This window comes from Podarcis muralis, chromosome 9 (assembly GCF_964188315.1).
Source record: "Podarcis muralis chromosome 9, rPodMur119.hap1.1, whole genome shotgun sequence".
Lineage (NCBI taxonomy): Eukaryota > Metazoa > Chordata > Lepidosauria > Squamata > Lacertidae > Podarcis > Podarcis muralis.
In genome coordinates, this window is record NC_135663.1 from 4,240,879 (window position 1) to 4,260,924 (window position 20,046).

General features: G+C 49.0%; 1 protein-coding gene and 1 non-coding gene across 2 annotated transcripts in view; both read left to right on the plus strand.

Annotated features, from left to right (window-relative positions):
* The window catches only part of VPS16 (VPS16 core subunit of CORVET and HOPS complexes), a 43,532-nt gene extending 23,503 nt beyond the window's left edge, over positions 1–20,029 (plus strand). Inside the window, exons 14-24 of the mRNA XM_028744331.2 lie at positions 1,059–1,094; positions 1,661–1,769; positions 3,309–3,443; positions 6,843–6,951; positions 7,968–8,065; positions 10,477–10,584; positions 11,187–11,264; positions 13,719–13,888; positions 15,670–15,766; positions 17,315–17,418; positions 19,224–20,029. Of these exons, the coding sequence (XP_028600164.2) occupies positions 1,059–1,094; positions 1,661–1,769; positions 3,309–3,443; positions 6,843–6,951; positions 7,968–8,065; positions 10,477–10,584; positions 11,187–11,264; positions 13,719–13,888; positions 15,670–15,766; positions 17,315–17,418; positions 19,224–19,368 (1,189 nt within the window). The 3' untranslated portion in view covers positions 19,369–20,029. The remainder of the gene's footprint in view (positions 1–1,058; positions 1,095–1,660; positions 1,770–3,308; positions 3,444–6,842; positions 6,952–7,967; positions 8,066–10,476; positions 10,585–11,186; positions 11,265–13,718; positions 13,889–15,669; positions 15,767–17,314; positions 17,419–19,223) is intronic.
* On the plus strand, positions 6,216–6,287 carry TRNAE-UUC (transfer RNA glutamic acid (anticodon UUC)). Its single transcript has one exon. It is a non-coding gene; the product is annotated as a tRNA-Glu (tRNA).
* Positions 20,030–20,046: the final 17 nt, after the last annotated feature.

A 20,046-nucleotide genomic window follows, 5' to 3' on the forward strand; every position in this document is an offset into this window, starting at 1 on the left:
GGTTGGACTAGATGGCCCTTGATGGTCCCTTAAAGGTAAAGGGGACCCCTGACCATTAGGTCCAGTTGTGGCCGACTCTGGGGTTGCGGCGCTCATCTCGCTTTATTGGCCGAGGGAGCCGGCGTACAGCTTCCGGGTCATGTGGCCAGCAGGACTAAGCCGCTTCTGGCGAACCAGAGCAGCGCACGGAAACGCCGTTGACCTTCCCGCCGGAGCGCTACCTATTTATCTACCGTATTTTTTGCCCCATAGGGCGGCACCGGCCCATAGGGCGCACCTAGTTTTTTTTTTGGGGGGGGGGGAATAAAGAAAAAATTTTTTATCTCCCCCCCCCCCCAGCCCCCAGAACAGGCTGCTATCCGCAAGCCTAGGGAGCTCGCAGGAGGTCGCGACAGTCTCCCCAGGCTTGTGGATATCTGCCCAAAGGCTTCTCACAAACCAGGCAACTCCACAAACCAGGTCGGGGAACAGTGGGGTGGCGGCGCTCCGCCTCCCCGCTGTCCCCCGAGCTTGTGGGGCTGCCCGATATCTGCACGAAGCCCGGGGTGCGCTGTGCAGCGCGCCCCAGGCTTCGGGATGCAGGCTGCTATCCACAAGCCTTGGGAGCCCGTCGGGAACTCCCACGGAGCTCCCAAGGCTTGCGGATAGCTTCCTGAAGCCTGGAGAGCAAGAGGGGTCCGTGCACACCGACCCCTCTCGCACTCCAGGCTTCAGCGAAAGCCTGCATTCGCCCCATAGGATGCACACACATTTCCCCTTCATTTTTGGAGGGGAAAAAGTGCATCCTATAGGGCGAAAAATACGGTACTTGCACTTGGATGTGCTTTCGAACTGCTAGGTTGGCAGAAGCAGGGACCGAGTAACAGGCGCTCACCCCGTCGCGGGATTCGAACCGCCAACCTTCTGATCGGCAAGCCCAAGAGGCTCTGTGGTTTAACCCACAGCGCCACCCGTGTCCCTGATGGTCCTTTACAACCCTACAATTCTGTGATTCCAAGCTGCAAATTTCATCGCGGTTAGCACATGCACAAGGGCTTTTTCCTTGACGGCTGCTGCAGATACACACAGGTCACCACGGAAGTTTTGCTGGACAGGTAAAGACCACTTCCTTGTTCGGCTGAGCTGCATCTCTTGGGCTGTTTGGGAGGGAAAGCTAGGTGGGAGAAGAGGAAGATTCTAGGATGCTTCTCTTTGACCCAAATAAAACAACACAAGTTAGGCCAACAGACCAAACACGGAGTTGTGGACACGATTCTGGGTGTGTGGGTCCGAGATGGAGCCGAAGAGCAAGGGAGGCGGCTGCTATTCAGTGCATGGAAAATCTAGCCGTGGATCTGGGTTCAAGTCCTGCTCTTTGTCAAGCTGGTTGTTGCTTATTCCAAAGTGGGGTGGGTTTGTTTGTTTTTTGCTCAGTTCCTTCAACCAGAAAGTCTCCCAGGGCGGCTTGGGAATAATGGGAAAAGGTGTTCCCTGCCCAAAATCAGGGTGTGATAGGCAAGAGCTGCTTCCCTTAGCGGTCAAACATGGAGAATATCTTGGGGCCAAAGGTATACTTCTCCTGACGATGGAGGCTTTATTCTGGCTCAGGGACAGAACTCTCCTCCGTAAGGAATAAGGAATACAGAGGCATGACTAATTCTCCTGTCTTTTGCACCCTAAGGCTGGTTCTGCGGAGACTTTACCCCATCGCTATCAAGATCTGCGAGTACCTGCGTCTTTCCGAGTTCCAGGGGATCAGTCGCATCTTGGCGCACTGGGCCTGCTACAAGGTAAGAACGTTTCACCCGTAAATCCAGATCCACAGTTCAAGCCATGCTCAAGGCGGAACACATCATGAAAAAATACATCACTACAACATCACAAAAGTAGCCACCAATAGTAAACACAAAAATATAAAACCAAACTGAAGAATTTCCACATACAGTCGTACCTTGGTTCTCGAACGCCTTGCGACTCAAAGGTTTTGGCTCCCGAATGTCGCAAACCTGGAAGTGAGTGTTTTCCGGTTTGCAAACATTTTTTGGAAGCCAGATGTCCAACGCAGCTTCCGATTGAGTGCAGGTAGCTCCTGCAGCCAATCGGAAGCCGTGCCTTGGTTTCCGAATGTTTTCGGAAGTCGAACGGAATTCTGGAATGGATTCCGTTTGAGAACCAAGGTACGACTGTACAGTGGTACCTTGGTTTTTAAAACTAATCCGTTCCGTAAGTCCGATCCAAAACCGAAGCGTTCCAATACCAAGGTGTGCTTTCCCATAAAAAGTAATGCAAAACGGATTAATCCGTTCCAGACTTTTAAAAACAACCCCTAAAACAGCAATTTAACATGAATTTTCCTATCTATCGAGACCATTGATCCATAAAATGAAAGCAATAATCAATGTACTATAAAATAAATAAGACAGCATTGTAGATGATAAAAATTAAAATTATATTTTTTTCTTACCTGCACTGATGATGGTCATTGATGGGGGGCTTTTATCCATTTCCGCAGTCACACAATCAATCAGTCAGTCAGTAGCTGAACTGGGTTCCACACAGTCACAAAAACAAATTAACCGAAAAAGACTCAAAAAGAAAAACGCAAAATAAATAGCAAAAACAAAAGCGCCAAACTTAATCCATTCCGGAAGTCCGTTTGACTTCCGAAATGTTCGGAAACCAAGGCGCAGCTTCTGATTGGTGCAGGCGCCCTGGAAACAGTAGCCGACAGCCGCATCGGACGTTCGGCTTCCGAAAAACGTTCGAAAACCGGAACACCCTGTGGAATGCCCTCCCGCCAGATGTCAAAGAGAAAAACAACTCCCAGACTTTTAGAAGACATCTGAAGGCAGCCCTCTTTAGGGAAGCTTTTAATGTTTAATAGGTTATTGTATTTTAATATTCTGTTGGAAGCTGCCCAGAGTGGCTGGGGAAGTCCAGCCAGATGAGCAGGGTATAAATCATCATCATCATCATCTACGATGTCTCGCTCTTCTTGCTGTTTTGCTAGAAGATTAGTGTGCATATACCAGCTGGTTTATGTCGCTGAGCGCACTAGAGAAGCGGGGAGCATGCCTTCTCCAGAGCTGCGCATACTGGAGGATGCTCAGAGTTCTGGGGAATTGCATGCTCACCCCCAGGCTGTTTTCTCGACAAATTTCACTCTGCAACATTTGGAGAATACTGAAGACGCAGCTCTTTTTCCAGACTTGGGATGTATATTTCCCCCTTCTTTCTGAGACTGCATGTTGCTTAAAACTGTTGTTGTAGCCCATACTTCACAATAATAATAACGATAATAATACACTGTGTGTTTTCCGAATTCCCAGGTACAGCAGAAAGACAAATCTGATGAGGAAGTAGCTCAGGCCATCAACCAGAAACTGGGCGATACCCCGGGCATCTCGTACTCGGAGATCGCTGCCCGGGCGTACGAGTGCGGCCGGACAGAGCTGGCCATTAAGGTACGAGGGCAGGTGGGCTGGCTGAGGTTGGGTGGAGGAATTTTACCCTTATGCTTTTCATATAATCAGTTATTCATATAACCGGTTATCATTTATCAATATATTCACATATAACCAGAGATTTTTACAATGGTTTTATAATCCATGTTTGAATCACGAAAGCCTCTGCGTAGCCTAACAGCAAAATGCTCAAAATCTGCAAAGTCTTAAATGAACTTTGTCCTTGTACCTTCTTGTTCTCTCTACAAGGGGGAAGCGATAAATCTGGTGTGCTGGCACATTCCGTCCCCCCCCCCCCCCTTGTCCAGACAGTGAAACAGGAAGGTGTTAACCGCAAATATCCTTAAATGAACAGATGGTCGCTTGGGAGTCACAGTTAAAGTTCCTTTTGCCTTAAGTTTTTATTCTTCTTGCAATAAATCTAGGGGAAAGGTTGGGAGATGTATAGGCTGAGAAAAGCAGAAGTTGGGAGAAGAACTCTTAGTACGGTCAGGAGCGAGGCTTGAATGCGCTCATTAGCTTATTTTGCTTTAGTTCACAATTATATTCGATTATGTCATGCTCTGTGATGTATTTACTCAAGTATAACAGCCTCTGGGCATCAACACCCGGGGCCGGTCTTTGGAAAAGATTCCACTGGGTCAATTATTGCTCAGCAGTAAACCTCACCTTCTTTTTCTCCAATTGCTGTGTCTGTCAATTCTTGGACTACTTTGAATTGGTCACTGGTACCTATTAAAATCCTTGCAGCACTGAGGCTCAGCTACACCTTGGTAAACCGTGGTGCATTGTGGGATAGGAGCCGAGTGAGAGGCCAGTGTTGGATTTGTAAGATCTGCTCTGGGTGCTGACTCGTCTCTTGGCAGTCACAGAATCGTACAGGTGGAAGGGACCCCCGGCGAGTAATCTAGTCCCATCCCCCTGCAATACAGGAATCTCAGCATCTTGGATCTCTCTCAACAGCTACACCACTGTGATGTTCCAGACATCACAGTGGTATCTGAAGAAGCGTGCATGCACACGAAAGCTCATACCAATAACAAACTTAGTTGGTCTCTTAAGGTGCTACTGGAAGGAATTTTTTTATTTTACCATACAATAATCCTTATTGTCATTGTCCCATACAGAACAACGAAATTGAAAAAATCTACATCAGACATTCAAAAATCCACAAGTCTGCTATCCCAGCTATCCCAGCCTGGTTAGCCCCCTAAAAACTCTGATACTCTATAATTGAATACAATATACTCACATAAAGACTACCTTACATTGCGTTTAAAACCAAAATCGCATTTGGATAGAAACTGTTTCTCAGGCAGCTAGTCCTAGTCTTTCTAACCCTGTACCTTCTTCCAGAAGGCAGAAGCTGAAAGGGATCATTTCCGGGGTGCGCACTATCCTGCGCTATCTCTGCACCTGGAAGCATAGATTTGATCCAAGGTGGGAAGAGTGCACCCAATTATTCTCTCTGCAGTCTTTACAACCCTGGACAGCTTTGTTTTTTCCCTGGCCGTGCAGCTCCCAAACCACACACAGAGACCATAAGTGAATACACTCTCCACAGTACAATGGTAGAATGCCATCAACAGCTCCTTTGAGAGATTATTTTTCCGGAGGATTCTCAGAAAATTTCGACTACGGCAGACCAACACGGCTACCTACCTGTAACATGTTCAAGACAGTTTTCCGTGGTCAGAATGACAGACACCCCCAAAGAACCCACAAAAGTGGAGTCCACAGGGCTATCGATTAGGCGGCTGTTCAGCACCTTGGCTGTTGTCTGCCTAATACCAGTTTCTGGAAACGGCAGGAAGGGATATATAATTAATAATAATAATAATAATAATAATAATAATAATAATAATAATTTATTTATACTCCGGGTTTCCCCAACCACTCTGTGCGGCTCCCAACAGAATATTAAAAACACAACAAAAGATCAGACATTAAAAACTTCCCTAAACAGGGCTGCCTTCTAAAAGTCAGATAGTTGTTTATCTCCGTGAAATCTGATGGGAGGGCATTACACAGGGCGGGCGCCACCACCGAGAATGCTCTCTGCCTGGTTCCCTGTAACCTCACTTCTCAGAGGGAGGGAACTGCCTGAAGGCCCTGAGCGCTGGACCTCAGTGTCCGGGCAGAACGATGGGGGTGGAGACGCTCCTTCAGGCATACTGGGCTGAGGCCGTTTAGGGCTTTAAAGGTCAGCACCAACACTTTGAATTGTGCTCGGAAACGTACTGGGAGCCAATGTAGGTCTTTCAAGACCGGTGTTACCTCTGCGGCTGCCCCCAGTCACCAGTCTAGCTGCTGCATTGCTTTTGTGAGAGTTGCTTTTGTGCTCGGATCATAGCTGTCAACGTTTCCCTTTTTTAAAGGGAAATTCCCTTATTCCAAATAGGATTCCTCGCAAGAAAAGGGAAAAGTTGACAGCTATGGCTCGGATCCTGCTTGCTGGTTTCCCACAGAAAACTGTTCAGCCCCTGTGAGAATAGGATGCTGGACTAGGTGGGCCCTTGGCCTGATCCCACAGGCTCTCCTCATATACTTACAGGCTTATTATATAGATGCATTCCTTCACCTTAGGTTTGCACATGCCTAGAAAATCAAGTCCTGTTCCCTGTGAGGTCGGTTAGACTGAGACGCTCAAGGCCGCCCAGTGAACTTCATGGCCGGCTCTCTCCCGGGTCCTAGTCCGATACTCTAACCTGCACAGGACACTGGCAGGTGGGGCTGGCTGCCTCCACGCCATTCCTGCCTTTTGCAACTCACTCCCATATGGTCTAGCGGTTAGGATTCCTGGTTTTCACCCAGGCGGCCCGGGTTCGACTCCCGGTATGGGAATGCCAATCTCTTGGGACGCGGGTGGCGCTGTGGGTAAAAGCCTCAGCGCCTAGGGCTTGCCGATCGAAAGGTCGGCGGTTCGAATCCCCGCGGCGGGGTGCGCTCCTGCTCCTCGGTCCCAGCGCCTGCCAACCTAGCAGTTCGAAAGCACCCCCGGGTGCAAGTAGATAAATAGGGACCGCTTACTGGCGGGAAGGTAAACGGCGTTCCGTGTGCTGCGCTGGCTCGCCAGATGCAGCTTTGTCACACTGGCCACATGACCCGGAAGTGTCTTCGGACAGCGCTGGCCCCCGGCCTATAGAGTGAGATGAGCGCACAACCCTAGAGTCTGTCAAGACTGGCCCATACGGGCAGGGGTACCTTTACCTTTTAGTAGCCATTCGGGTCCCCCAAATATTAGTTGCCTTTAGCTGAAATTCCTGCATTTCCCGGGGCTGGACTAGATGACCCTGGGGATCCCTTCCTATGATTCTGTGATTCTACGAGACTATGAAATAATAATGCAATACAGTGCAGCACCCAGTGACCCCGCGATGCCATTGTGTTTGCTTGCAGCTGCTGGAGTACGAGCCCCGGTCTGGGAAGCAGGTTCCTCTGCTGCTGAAGATGAAGAGGAGCCAACTGGCGCTTAGCAAGGCCATCGAGAGTGGAGACACCGACTTGGGTAAAGCGGAGACGCACTTTCCCTGTCTTGCCTGCCTCCCCGCGAAGGGCAGTACAGTGGTACCTCGGGTTAAGAACTTAATTCGTTCTGGAGGTCCGTTATTAACCTGAAACTGTTCTTAACCTGAAGCACCACTTTAGCTAATGGGGCCTCCTGCTGCCGCTGCGGCACCACTGCACAATTTCTGTTCTCATCCTGAAGCAAAGTTCTTAACCCGAGGTACTATTTCTGGGTTAGCAGAGTCTGTAACCTGAAGCGTATGTAACCTGAAGCGTCTGTAACCCGAGGTACCACTGTACCTGTGGCAGGCGACACTTTGTGCTCCTTCCCGGCTAATTAACAACAACAACAACAAATTATACCCTGCCCATCTAGCTGGGTTTCCTACCACTCTGAGCGGCTCCCAACAGAATATTAAAAACATAATAAAACACTAAACATTTAAAACTATGCTAAACAGGGCTGCCTTCAGATGTCTTCTAAAAGTCAGGTAGTTGTTTATCTCTTTGACATCTGGTGGGAGGGCGTTCCACAGGGCGGGTGCCACTACTGAGAAGGCCCTCTGCCTGGTTCCCTGTAACCTCGTTTCTCGTAGTGAGGGAATTGCCAAAAGGCCCTTGGAGCTGGACCTCAGTGTCCAGGCTGAACAATGGGGGTGGAGACCCTCCTTCAGGTATACTGGGCTTTAAAGGGCTTTAAAGGTCAGCACCAACAAATTGTCCTTGGAAATGTACTGGGGGCCAATGTAGGTCTTTCAGGACCAGTGTTATATGGTCTCGGCGGCCACTCCCAGTCACCAGTCTAGCTGCCGTATTCTGGATTAATTTCCAGGTGACCTTCAAAGGTTTGTCCATCTTTGGTCCTCATCCTGCACCTGTGGCTCCTAGAAGCTGTTGGCATGTGCAGAGAGACCCTTGGTTAAGTTCTGTGAATTGGGTATAATATTGCTCAAGGCGGTCTTTGCTTCAGGGCTCATTGCTCTCCATCTAACCAGCCTCTCTCTTCTTCATTCCCAGTTTACACGGTCGTCTTGCACCTGAAGAACGAGCTGAACCGCGGCGCCTTCTTCATGACTCTGCAGAACCAGCCGGTGGCTTTGAGCCTCTATCGCCAGGTGAGGTTTGGAGACACACCTGTTGCAGGGGGCGGTGGCATGCGGGTGCATTTGCAGGTGTGCCTGGAGGGCTGAATTCGGCTGCGAAACACGTCTCAGGCCCTCCTGCGAGACTAAGGAAAGGGAGAAGTCTGGAAGCCGAGAAGGATCGGTGCCGCAGGTCAGGGGCAGAGCACAGAATTTGCAGGAATTGACAGTGCAGGATTCAATCCCCAGGCTCTGCATTTAAACGTGAGGGCCGGAAGAAGCCTGTGAGGGGCCGGATATGCTGGCCACCCCTGTCGGGTTGCAGAACTAGGAAGAGGTTAATAATAATAATAATTTATTATTTATACTCCACCCATCTGGCTGGGGTTCCCAAGCCGCTCTAGGCAGCTTACAGCATACCTGAAAACATAATAAAAATATTATGGGTTGTCTTAATGTTGAGGATGATGATAGCAGGAAAAAACATCCAGAGCTACTTTAATTTTCAGAGAGTCTGACGTTTTAATATTGTAGTGTTTTTTCTCGTTCTTGCTGGACAACTTGAGACTTCAATGGCAAGGCAGTTTACAAATCTCGATCCACGTATACATTTTCATAATGAAAATTGGGGTGTAAATTGTTGATGACGATGATAATTGATAATTGATGAAAATTGTAACAGTAAGTCGTGACAACGATAAGAGATACAGGGTTGGAACAGCTGGGAAGGAAGAAGAGAAGTCCAGGGGTTTAAAAAATAATAATTTTATAAATTGTGTCTTTTAGTTTCTCAATTTGATCCTTCTACATGGTTTTGTATGTGTTGTGGTACCGCAGTGGCCTGAATATAAGCCACACCCAAATATATACCACACCTTTAAAATTCGGGAGAGAAAAAAAGACAATACCCAAATATAAGCCGCTCCCTCAAAATTCTGCAGGCACTCACGCCCGTTCCGTTTTACCATATGTTTCAGCAGCGATACCATAAAAGCCAATTATTGTAAGGTCGCAAATTTCAGCAGCACTCTAACTTTTCACAGTCAGAATTTGGAAAAAAGGTGTGGCTTGTATTCGGGCCAATACAGTATTTTATGCATTGCAGCTTGCAGTTATTTTCTTTGATCATAGTTTAGTAATTATTTATTGTAATGGTTAAGAGTGAATTTCTGTTTAATTATTTTTTGCTGATGTTTTGAGAGTTAATTTTATTGTGTACTATTCTATTCTAATGGATTATTGAATATTACTATATTTGATATAAGTTGTTCCATTTTAAAGTTGTGTTTTATTATGACCTGTTGTTTTGGAACAGATGTTTATACGGTGTGAGTTCTTTGTTGTATACGGTGGTACCTCGGGTTAAGAACTTAATTCGTTCTGGAGGTCCGTTCTTAACTGAAACTGTTCTTAACCTGAGGTTCCACTTTAGCTAATGGGACCTCTCATCCTGAAGCAACGTTCTTAACCTGAGGTACTATTTCTGGGTTAACGGAGTCTGTAACCTGAAGTGTCTGTAACCCGAGGTACCACTGTATTTTGTTGCTGTAAACCGCCTTCTGTAAAGTAGTATAGGAAGGCGGTGTGCTAATTAAAAGTCAAATGAATTGGTTTTTTTTAAAAAAGTGAAACCCCTATGGTTGCTTGAAGTCAAGAGGCTGGAGAGCCTAGGAATTGAGTTCGGAGCTCTTGCACCCGGAAGGATGGTCTTTTCCTCTCAATTGCCACCTTGCTCTGTGTTACTCAGATTGTTTCTCATTGCATCCTCCCACCACCCCTGCAAGGCGGGCCCTGGATTCACATATCCATTGCCTTTTAAACTGTGCGTGTTTCTGTTGTTTCTCTTGTGCGTTTATGTGTTTTTTATACAGTCATATCTCGGGTTAAATGTGCTTCAGGTTGAGTGTTTTCAGGTTACGCTCCACAGCGACCCGGAAGTAATGGAACGTGTTATTTCCTGGTTTTGCCGCATGCGCAGACGCTCAAAATGATGTCACGCGCGGAAGCGGCAAATCATGACCCGCAGACGTGCAGACGCAGGTTGCGTATGCTTCAGGATGCGAACAGGGCTCCAGAATGGATCCCGTTCGCATCCAGAGCTACCACTGTACAGTGGTACCTCGGGTTAAGAACTTAATTCGTTCCGGAGGTCTGTTCTTAACCTGAAACTGTTCTTAACCTGAAGCACCACTTAAGCTAATGGGGCCTCCTACTGCTGCCGTGCCGCCGGAGCACGATTTCTGTTCTCATCCTGAAGCAAAGTTCTTAACCTGAGGTGCTATTTCTGGGTTAGCGGAATCTGTAACCTGAAGCGTCTGTAACCTGAAGCATATGTAACCCAAGGTACCACTGTATTGTAAACCGCCCTGTGACCCTCGGATGAAGGGCGGTATAGGACTTTAATAAATAAATAGAAATTTAACCCTTGGCTTGCTTGTCCCCAGTTCTGCAAATACCAAGAGCTAGATACGCTCAAAGACCTCTACAACCAAGACGACGACCACCAGGAGTTGGGCAACTTCCACGTGCGTGCCAGCTATGCCAGCGATAAGGTAAGGAGCTCCCTGGAGACTGGCGAGGAGAAAAGGGTGTCCAGGGAGGATGGCAAATCTAGACTTAGGAGGTTGCGGCAGGATGTATAGTTGGGGCAGTGTCTGCTCCGTGTTTGTGTGGCGCAAGCCTGGTGGGCTCAGTAAACTGTGCAGAAATGTGCAACCCGAGAAACTTTCAGCTTTCGTTATGGAAGCCAAAAACGCTGCCCCATGCGTTCCAACTTTCTGGCCCATAATAAGGCTGCTGTGAGCAACGGGCGGAGTGGGATTCGGGGAGTTGGTGTTGAATTTAAGTCAGTGGTTGCCCATGTGAAAAAGAATAAAACAGGGAAATGTATGCTGAGTAAGGAAGTTTGCACACAGTTAACACGGGTCGCAGGACTTGTTTCTCTGCGCAGAACTGTCCTACATAAATCTTTCAGTCTCCAGAGTTCTGAGATTGCAGGGAAAAGGCAGATTATTCATACAGGTCCAATCCCCATCAAGGAAGCAACAGGTTCCATTATTGTTCCTATCCTAACTGCTGTATATCCCAGACCAGACATGGGCCATTTTTCTTTGCCTGTATTAAAACGCGCAAGGGGTTCTTTTTTCCTCCACAGCAGATTGACGGGCGGGTGGCCAGTTTGCAGAACGCAGTGGATGAGTACTACAAAGCCAAGAACGAGTTTGCAGCCAAGGTGAGTGCGTGAAGAAGCATCTCTTGTGTGTCATGACCATCAGAAAAAGCTGCTGGGTCAAGCCAGTGGCCCATGTCCTGCCCAGCATCCTGTTTTCATAGGGGCTGACCAGATTGCCTGTGGGAAACCAGCTTCCAGGATCCGAGCACAAGAGCTCGAGCACAACCATCCTGGCTAGTAGCCATCAATAGTCCTCTTCTTTTCCCTGAATTTGCCCAGTCCTCTTTCAAAGCTACCTGACTCAACAACTGCAAACGACACATACAACAAAAACCTTAATAACCCTAATAACACAATTTGACAATTCAGATTTGAATACTGATATACCTATGACTACTGGGACGTGGGTGGCGCTGTGGGTTAAACCACAGAGCCTAGGACTTGCCGATCAGAAGGTCGGCGGTTCAAATCCCTGTGACGGGGTGAGCTCCTGTTTCTCGGTCCCTGCTCCTGCCAACCTAGCAGTTCGAAAGCATGTCAAAGTGCAAGTAGATAAATAGGTACCGCTCCGGCGGGAAGGTAAACGGCGTTTCCGTGTGCTGCTCTGGTTTCGCCAGAAGCGGCTTAGTCATGCTGGCCACATGACCCGGAAGCTGTACGCTGGCTCCCTCGGCCAGTAAAGCGAGATGAGCACTGCAACCCCAGAGTCGTCCGCAACTGGACCTAACGGTCAGGGGTCTCTTTACCTTTACCTTTATAACTATGACTACACCCTTTTAACAATATTTCCTCACCTCTCCTCTCCCTACTTCCCACCACTGTCCGCCTTGTCGCTTAAATATTCCTTCCAGATTTCTTCATATTTATCCACTCTTAATTTGCGTGGACTTGCAATTCGTTCGTATGTCGCTAGTCTGTCCATATTATCAATCCATGTGCTCAATGGAATCTTTTTGCGGCTCTTCCAATTCATCAAAACAAGTTTTTTTTGCTTCTTATATGGCACGGTATACATCCATATATTTTTGACCCCTTGTAATCTCCCACGTTTCCGGAATATAATTTAGAATTAAATTCAATTCCCCTAAATAACAATTTCTTTTTATTACTCTTGCTATAAATATCCTCACCCCGCACCAAAATGATCTTATCACCGGGCAGTTAATCATCATATGTACTAAGTTCGCATTTTTACTCCCACATCTCCAGCAGTTGTCTGCACTTGTTATTTTCTTCTGGTATAGTTTTGCTGGACTCTGAATATTATTTTCTGTTGAATTAGTCTTAGTCTTAGATCCATAGAGGCTATTTCTGTTGATTTTATTCTTGACTCCCATAGTTTGACTTCCATTGTTTAACTCTGCACTGCACAAATAAATACTTTCGTTTATCCATCCTGAATCTTCCAGCACTCAGCCTCTTGAATTCTGGTGTCAAGGCAGAGGGAGAAAAGCTTTTCTCTTTGCACTCCCTCCATGCCATGTACAATTCATAAATGTCCCTTTACTCTCCTTTTCTCTAAACCAGGGTTGACTGCACTTGGGTCTCCAACTCTTTTTGGACTACAGTTCCCATCATCCTTGACCGCTGATCATGGGAGTTGTAGTACAGAAACAGCTGGAGACCCAGGTGTGGGAAACCCTGCCCTAAAATGAATGAAAAGGGCGGAGGAGAGGTTGACTGCATGCAGGCATCGTCTCATATTGTTTGCAAAACACCCTGGGGAACTGGGGACCTTCAGTCTCAGCAACTGCTTCATGGGGACAAGACCCACCAGAGATGAGTTGCTTTGCTCCTTAGGCATGGCACTCAAGATCCTAATAGAGTTACCGTATTTTTCGCTCTATAGGACACACCGGACCATAGGACGCACCTTGTTTTAGAGGGGGAGAACAAGAAAAAAAAATCTCCCCCTCTCTGCTCAGCGGCCCTTCAGCGAAGCGGCAGGAGAAACGGAGCCCCTTCCATTTCTCCTCCTGCTTGGCTGAAGGGGCGCCGTGCAGCTCTCCCTCTCTGCTGAAGCCAGGAGAGTCTTGCTCTCCTGGCTTCAGCGAAAGGAACCTGAAGCCTCCGGAGAGTAGCGGGAACTCGCACTGCGCTCCGAAGGCTTCAGGTGGCTATCCCTGAAGCCTGGAGAGCGAGAGGGGTGGGTGCGCACCGACCCCTCTCGCTCTCCAGGCTTCAGCGAAAGCAACGCGAAGCCTCCGGAGCGCGGAGGGAGCGTTCCCTCTGCGCTTCGGAGGCTTCGCGTTGCTATCGCTGAAGCCAAGGAGCCTGCATTCGCCCCATAGGACGCACACACATTTCCCCTTAATTTTGGGAGTGGAAAAAGTGCGTCCTATAGAGCGAAAAATATGGTAATTCCACTTGCTTTGTATGTTTGACTGCTGGCTCTCTCCTGTCGCCCCTGAAGGGAATGCAGCCCCCAAACTGAAAAAGGCCTGGGTGTCCCTTTGTCTGTCCGCCTGCAGCGTCCTCTAAGTCTCCCTCTCTCTCCTCGCCTTCCCTTTCCAGGCCACCGAAGACCAGATCAAGCTCCTCCGCAGCCAGCGGCGCCTCCAGGCCGACTTTAACAAGCCCTACCTGGACGAGTCCCTCCACGATACCGTCTACAACCTCATCCTAGAGGGGAACCACAAGCGAGCGGAGCAGTTCTACCGCGACTTCAAGATCCCCGACAAACGGTTGGGGCAGTGTGGGGAGTGGCAGGGAGGGAGCGGGGATCCCCTGCCCCAATGTTCAGACCCCTGGGCTCTCACTTGTGGGGTGCCTCAGGGTTCCGTCCGCTCCCCCATGCTTTTTAACAACTATATGAAGCCGCTGGGAGAGATCATCAGGGGGTTTGGACTGGGTGTCCATCAATATGCAGATGACACCCAGCTCTACTTCTCCTTTAAATCAGAACCAGTGAAGGCGATGAAGGTCCTGTGTGAGTGTCTGGAGGCGGTTGGAGGATGGATGGCGGCTAACAGATTGAGGTTGAATCCTGACAAGACAGAAGGACAGTTTTTGGGGGACAGGGGGAGGGCAGGTGTGGAGGACTCCCTGGTCCTGAATGGGGTAACTGTGCCCCTGAAGGACCAGGTGCGCAGCCTGGGAGTCATTCTGGACTCACAGCTGTCCATGGAGGCGCAGGTCAATTCTGTGTCCAGGTCTCCATCTGGTACGCAGGCTGAGACCCTGCCCATGGACTGTCTCGCCAGAATGGTGCATGCTCTGGTTATCTCCCACTTGGACTACTGCAATACGCTCTACGTGGGGCTACCTTTGAAGGTGACTCGGAAACTGCAACTAATCCAGAATGTGGCAGCTAGACTGGTGACTGGGAGTGGCCACCGGGACCACATAACACCAGTCCTGAGAGATCTGCATTAGCTCCCAGTACGTTTCCGAGCACAATTCAAAGTGTTGGTGCTGACCTTTAAAGCCCTAAACTGCCTTGGTCCTGTATACCTGAAGGAGCGTCTCCACCCCCATCGTTCAGCCCAGACACAGGTCTAGCACCAAGGGCCTTCTGGCGTTTCCCTCCCTGCGAGAAGTGAAGTTACAGGGAACCAGACAGAGGGCCTTCTCTGTGGTGGCACCCGCCCTGTGGAACACCCTCCCTTCAGATGTGAAGGAAATAAGCAGCTATCTTCTCTTTAAAATACATCTGAAGGCAGCCCTGTTTGGGGAAGTTTTTAATATTTAATGCTGTATTGTTTTTAACACTCGATTGGAAGCTGCCCAGAGTGGCTGGGGAAACTCAGCCAGATCGACGGGGGTATAAATAATAAATTATTATTATTATATTATTATGATCAAGAGTCACACGGGATAGTTGAGTGGGGAAAGCGCCCCAAATACACTCGGCCCGGTTCCCCACCGTACAGCCAAGCCCCATAATCTGGGGCAGGGATTTGGGGAACTGGCCTTCCCCCAGGGCACTCTCTCCAGGACACGTCCCTTGTGGGCCCCCCCTGGAGTGTTTTAGCCTGGTTGGGATGTGCCCTTGAATGCTGGTCACGCCTCCTCCTTTCCTCGGGGGAGGATAGTCCATTATAATAAATAATAATAAATGTTATTTCTACCCCGCCCTCCCCGGCCAGAGCCGGGCTCAGGGCGGCTAACACCAGTAAAATTACAGTAAAAACATAATAGGGGGGAAAACCAACCAATTTAAAATACAGGTTAAATCGTGCCCTTTGTTCCTGGATAGCCACGTCTAGTCACATGCAAAAGGAAGGATGCTCCAGCCCAGGAGGAAACAGGAAGTTCCAACTGGCTGGTCCAAACATCCCCTTGCATGTCCACTCTAGGAAAACAAGGAATGTTGTACTTGACTGCTACTTATGTATCACATCCCACATCCTGGAGGGCCAACTTTTCTCAGATCCTTGAGGACCGCCCTCCCCCAATACACACACACTTTTCTTGGTCTGGCCAGCATGGCAGTTGTGACGCTGTCCCCTTCTTGCACTGTTAGGTTCTGGTGGCTGAAGATCAGCGCCTTGGCTGAGCAAGGAGACTGGGAAGAGCTGGAGAAGTTCTCCAAGTCCAAGAAGTCCCCCATTGGATACCTGGTAAGGAAGGACCTTGGAGGGGGCAGGAAACTGTCCAGGCTTGGAGCCCGGCCTTGTTCAATGATTTCCTGGGCATTAGCCTTGGGGGTGCTGTAGTTGAGATTTCTGCGTTGCCGGGGGTTGTGCTAGTTAAATGTGGCGTTCCCAAATCAAAGGAAGGATTGGACTCTGATTAATAGAATACACACGAGGCTTGACCAGCAAGATTCTGGGAGGGGTGCGTATAATAATCTGTCTCTCCACCCCCCTGGCCCAGGTCGTTTTATTCACAAAAGAACTTTTTACACAGTGTTTGTAAGAACCAATCAGAGTTCCTCTGAGCATTTCAAAAACCCCACGTGGGACAAAGTCAGATCAAAAGAAATTCTTTTATCTACAAAGAATACTCTGAGCATGCATACATATCTGAGAGTACCGCATTTTTCGCTCTATAAGACGCACCAGACCATAAGACACACCTAGTTTTTGGAGGAGGAGGAAAACAAGAAAAAAAAAATTCTGAATCCTAGAAGCCAGAACAGTAAGAGGGATCTGGTTTCTGGGATAGCCTCTTGCTGTTCTGGCTTCTGGGATAGCCGCCGAAGCCTCTCCCGGGTAGGGGGATGAAGGCTCCCCCAAGAGCCGCGTTCCCTTTAAAGAGCGTGCAGAGCGTGTGTGCGGCTCTTGGGGGCTTTCCCCCCTCCTCGGGGAAAACCCCCCCCAAGAGACACACACACGCTCCACGCGGCTCTTTAAAGGGAGCGCTGAGCAGAGCCTCCCGCCTGCATTCGCTCCATAGGACGCACACACATTTTCCATTACTTTTTAGGAGGGGAAAAGTGCGTCTTATAAAGCGAAAAATACGGTAAATAAAACAGGACTAAAAAGGAGGAATGCATTCAGCAACCCCGGAGGTCATAAACAAGCAATAAACACGAGAGGAAGGATCGCAAGGAGATAGGTATCTTTATCACCTTCAGGTGAAAACTATTTCCAACCCCTAAGATTAACAAAACCAAGGAAGGGTACATCTAAGTAACCTACTATCTTTATGTACTGAGGATGCCTGATGAAGCAAGTGGCCTGTGTTTCAGAATGCTTGTACGTGCCTGTCAGGTGTAGAGAAATCAGAGATGGAGAGGCTTGTGGGATTTGATCAGAAATTATTGACAAAGAATCGAACCCAGTCAACGCCATGCTTTCAGAGCGGACACAATGGCTTGATGCATATTTTATAATTCCTCCTAGTAATCCCATCTGATCACTACAACAAACACACGGGGTCCCTGCCAACTGTATGATTCTGTGAACCCAGAATGTGTAAAGAAAGGATAAAACAATGCAGCCAAACAAGAACAAGAACCAGAACCAGAACCACTTCAAAAATAGAATTACGAACGAGCCTCTTACAGCTGCACCTTAAGGATGGATACAGAGGGCACACAGCCCTCCAAAGGCTGCCTAGAAAAGGAGCGTGGCCCTCGGGTTCCCTGCATTTATGGTGCTCGCTTTGGGACACTTGCATTGTGTTGACAGTGTGGGATTTTTATTATTATTAATTTTGGGCAGCCTTTTGTCGAGATCAGCATGAAGCACCACAACCGTCACGAAGCGAAGAAGTACGCCCCCCGCGTTGCCCCAGAGCAGAGGGTGAAAGCCTTCCTTCTGGTAGGGTACGTATCTGGTCTGGCGGGGAATGTCTCTGCCCCATAGGAGTGGGCTTGGCTCACTTGTTCTGGGCACCTTTTGGGCTGGAGGCAGAGAGGAGGGCGATCATGATGATGATGATAATTTATTTACCATATTTTTTGCTCCATAGGGCGCACCTGACCATAGGGCGCGCCTAGTTTTCAGAGGGGGAAATCAAGGGAGGAAAATACGATTCCCCCACCCCCCAGCTGTGGCAGCACCGGCTGCAAAAGCCCACAGTTTGAGGAGAAGCGGACAGAAGCGCAAAGCTTGTGCGCTTCTCCCAGACTTTTTCCCTGCTTTTGCGGGAGGTGGGGGAATTCACCCATCTCCCGCAAAAGCCCGCAGGAGCCGTGTACCCTTTAAGGAGCGCACGGCTCCTGTGGGATTTCCTACGAGGAGAGAGAAGGGACTGACATGGCCAGTCAGTCCCTTCTCCCTCCTCGGGGAAAAGCCCCCAAGAGCGGCGCACTCTTTAAAGGGTGCGCGGCTCCTGCAGGCTTTTCTACCAGGTGGGGGAATTCTCCCACCTCGTAGAAAAGCCAGCAAAAGCCGCACACCCTTTAAAGAGCACACGGCTTTTGCGGGAGGTGGGGAAATTCCCCCACCTCCCGCAGAAGCCGCACGCTCTGTAAAGGGTGCGTGGCTCCTGTGGGCTTTTCTAGGAGGTGGGGAAAAGTCCGCAAGAGCCGCACGGAGCTTGTGTGCGTCTCTTGGGGGCTTTTCCCGCCTGCCACCCCCCTGCATTCGCTCCATAAGACGCGCACACATTTTCCCTTGCTTTTTAGGAGGGAAAAAGTGTGTCCTATAGAGCAAAAAATACGGTATACCCCGCCCATCTGACTGGGTTTCCCCAGCCACTCTGGGCAGCTGCCAACAGAACACTAAAATACAATAACCTATTAAACATTAAAAGCTTCCCTAAACAGGGCTGCCTTCAGATGTCTTCTAAAAGTCTGGTAGTTGTTTTTCTCTTTGACATCTGGTGGGAGGGCGTTCCACAGGGTGGGTGCCACTACCGAGAAGGCCCTCTGCCTGGATCCCTGTAACTTGGCTTCTAGCAGTGAGGGAACCACCAGAAGGCCCTCAGAGCTGGACCTCAGCATCCGGGCTGTACGATGGAGGTGGAGACGCTCCTTCAGGTCTACAGAGCCAGAGCCATTTAGGGTTTTAAAGGTCAGCACCAACACTCAGAATTGTGCTTGGAAACATACTGGGAGCCAGTGTAGATCCTTTAGGACCAGTGTTATATGCCTCCCCCAGTGCCCTCTACCCTATAAAAATCATTATTCAGAAGAGTAGTTTGCGCGGCCCCATAAGGAAGATAATAAAATTCTACACAGTAACAATTTAACCGCACGCTCATCTGGATCCGACTGAAACTGTTAAGTTTAGTCAAGTCAACAAAATGGATGAACTTGAGCCAGCGATAGCAGCTTTCCAAAGTCTGATAGTCATTTACACCCACAGTACCCCTTTGCCACCACACCCTTGCTTCTGAGCGAGCAGCCCAGGCCATCCCCTCCCAGGGTACAAAGTCTTCCATTTGGGGACCTCTGGTTTAAATTAGGATTTTAGTGCCTGCCTTTTTAATGTGGATTTTCTCAGCAGCTTGATGGAGGGTTTTTCTTGGAAAGAGCGCAGGCCATGAACCCTGCTGAAATAAATAACTAAGCAAATGAATTTTAAAACGTACGATGCCGTTCGTTTTACCAGGCATTTCCGCCCTGCCCTCTCCTTGTTGGTTGGTTTGTTTGTTTACTTATTCTCCACCCATTTTTCATGGCAGGGACTTGAGCCAGGCTTCCGACGCCGCCATCGAACGGAAGAACGAGGCAGAGATGAACCTCATCCTCTCGAAGTGCACGGCGGCTGCAGACGCCTCTGTCGTTGCCAAGATCAACCTCGCCAAAGCTCAGCTTGGAAAGAAGTAGGGAGCTCCCCCCCTTCTTCGCCCGGCCCCCCACCTTGCAGCTCCCTCTTGGCTGAAGGAGAGGGGTTGGGGGGGTCAGTTTTGGACATCCCCTGTCTGGGGGGCACCAGCCGAGCTCTGGTGCAGAAGCACCATCCAGTGTTAGCCTTTTGCAAGGAGAAGAGAGCCAAGCTCCTTGCGTTGGCCATGGGTGAGTTTTCAGACGCACAAGGCAATTTCCTCCTTCCTTCCTTCCTTCCTTCCTTCCTTCCTTCCTTCCTTCCTCTGGATTTGATGCTACTGGATTCCAGTTGGTTTGGACGAGAAACGGAGTCGCACGTGCGAACGAGGAATCCCAAACCTCTCTTCCCAACTTTCCTTATCAAATGCTTTTTCAATTGCGCTCTGCAAAACAACAGGCTCTTGGGCTTCTCTCTTGGGCTGTTTGTTTAAGAGGGGGAATGAATCCGTTATCGGAGAGGAAGTTTGCTTGCCCGGATCCTGAACTGCCTCTCTGTGTGTGGACGTGGTCTTGGGGGGTCGCAGCCCACGAGTTTGTCGCCGGTACTGCCTGCATAACCATAATGCCGTTTTCGTTTTATTTAATCCCCTTGTGAATTTGTAAAGTGGGAAGAATCTTGAGGGAACGAAAGGATTGTAGAAATAAACAACAGCTGCTCACATCGTGGTGTCATTTGCT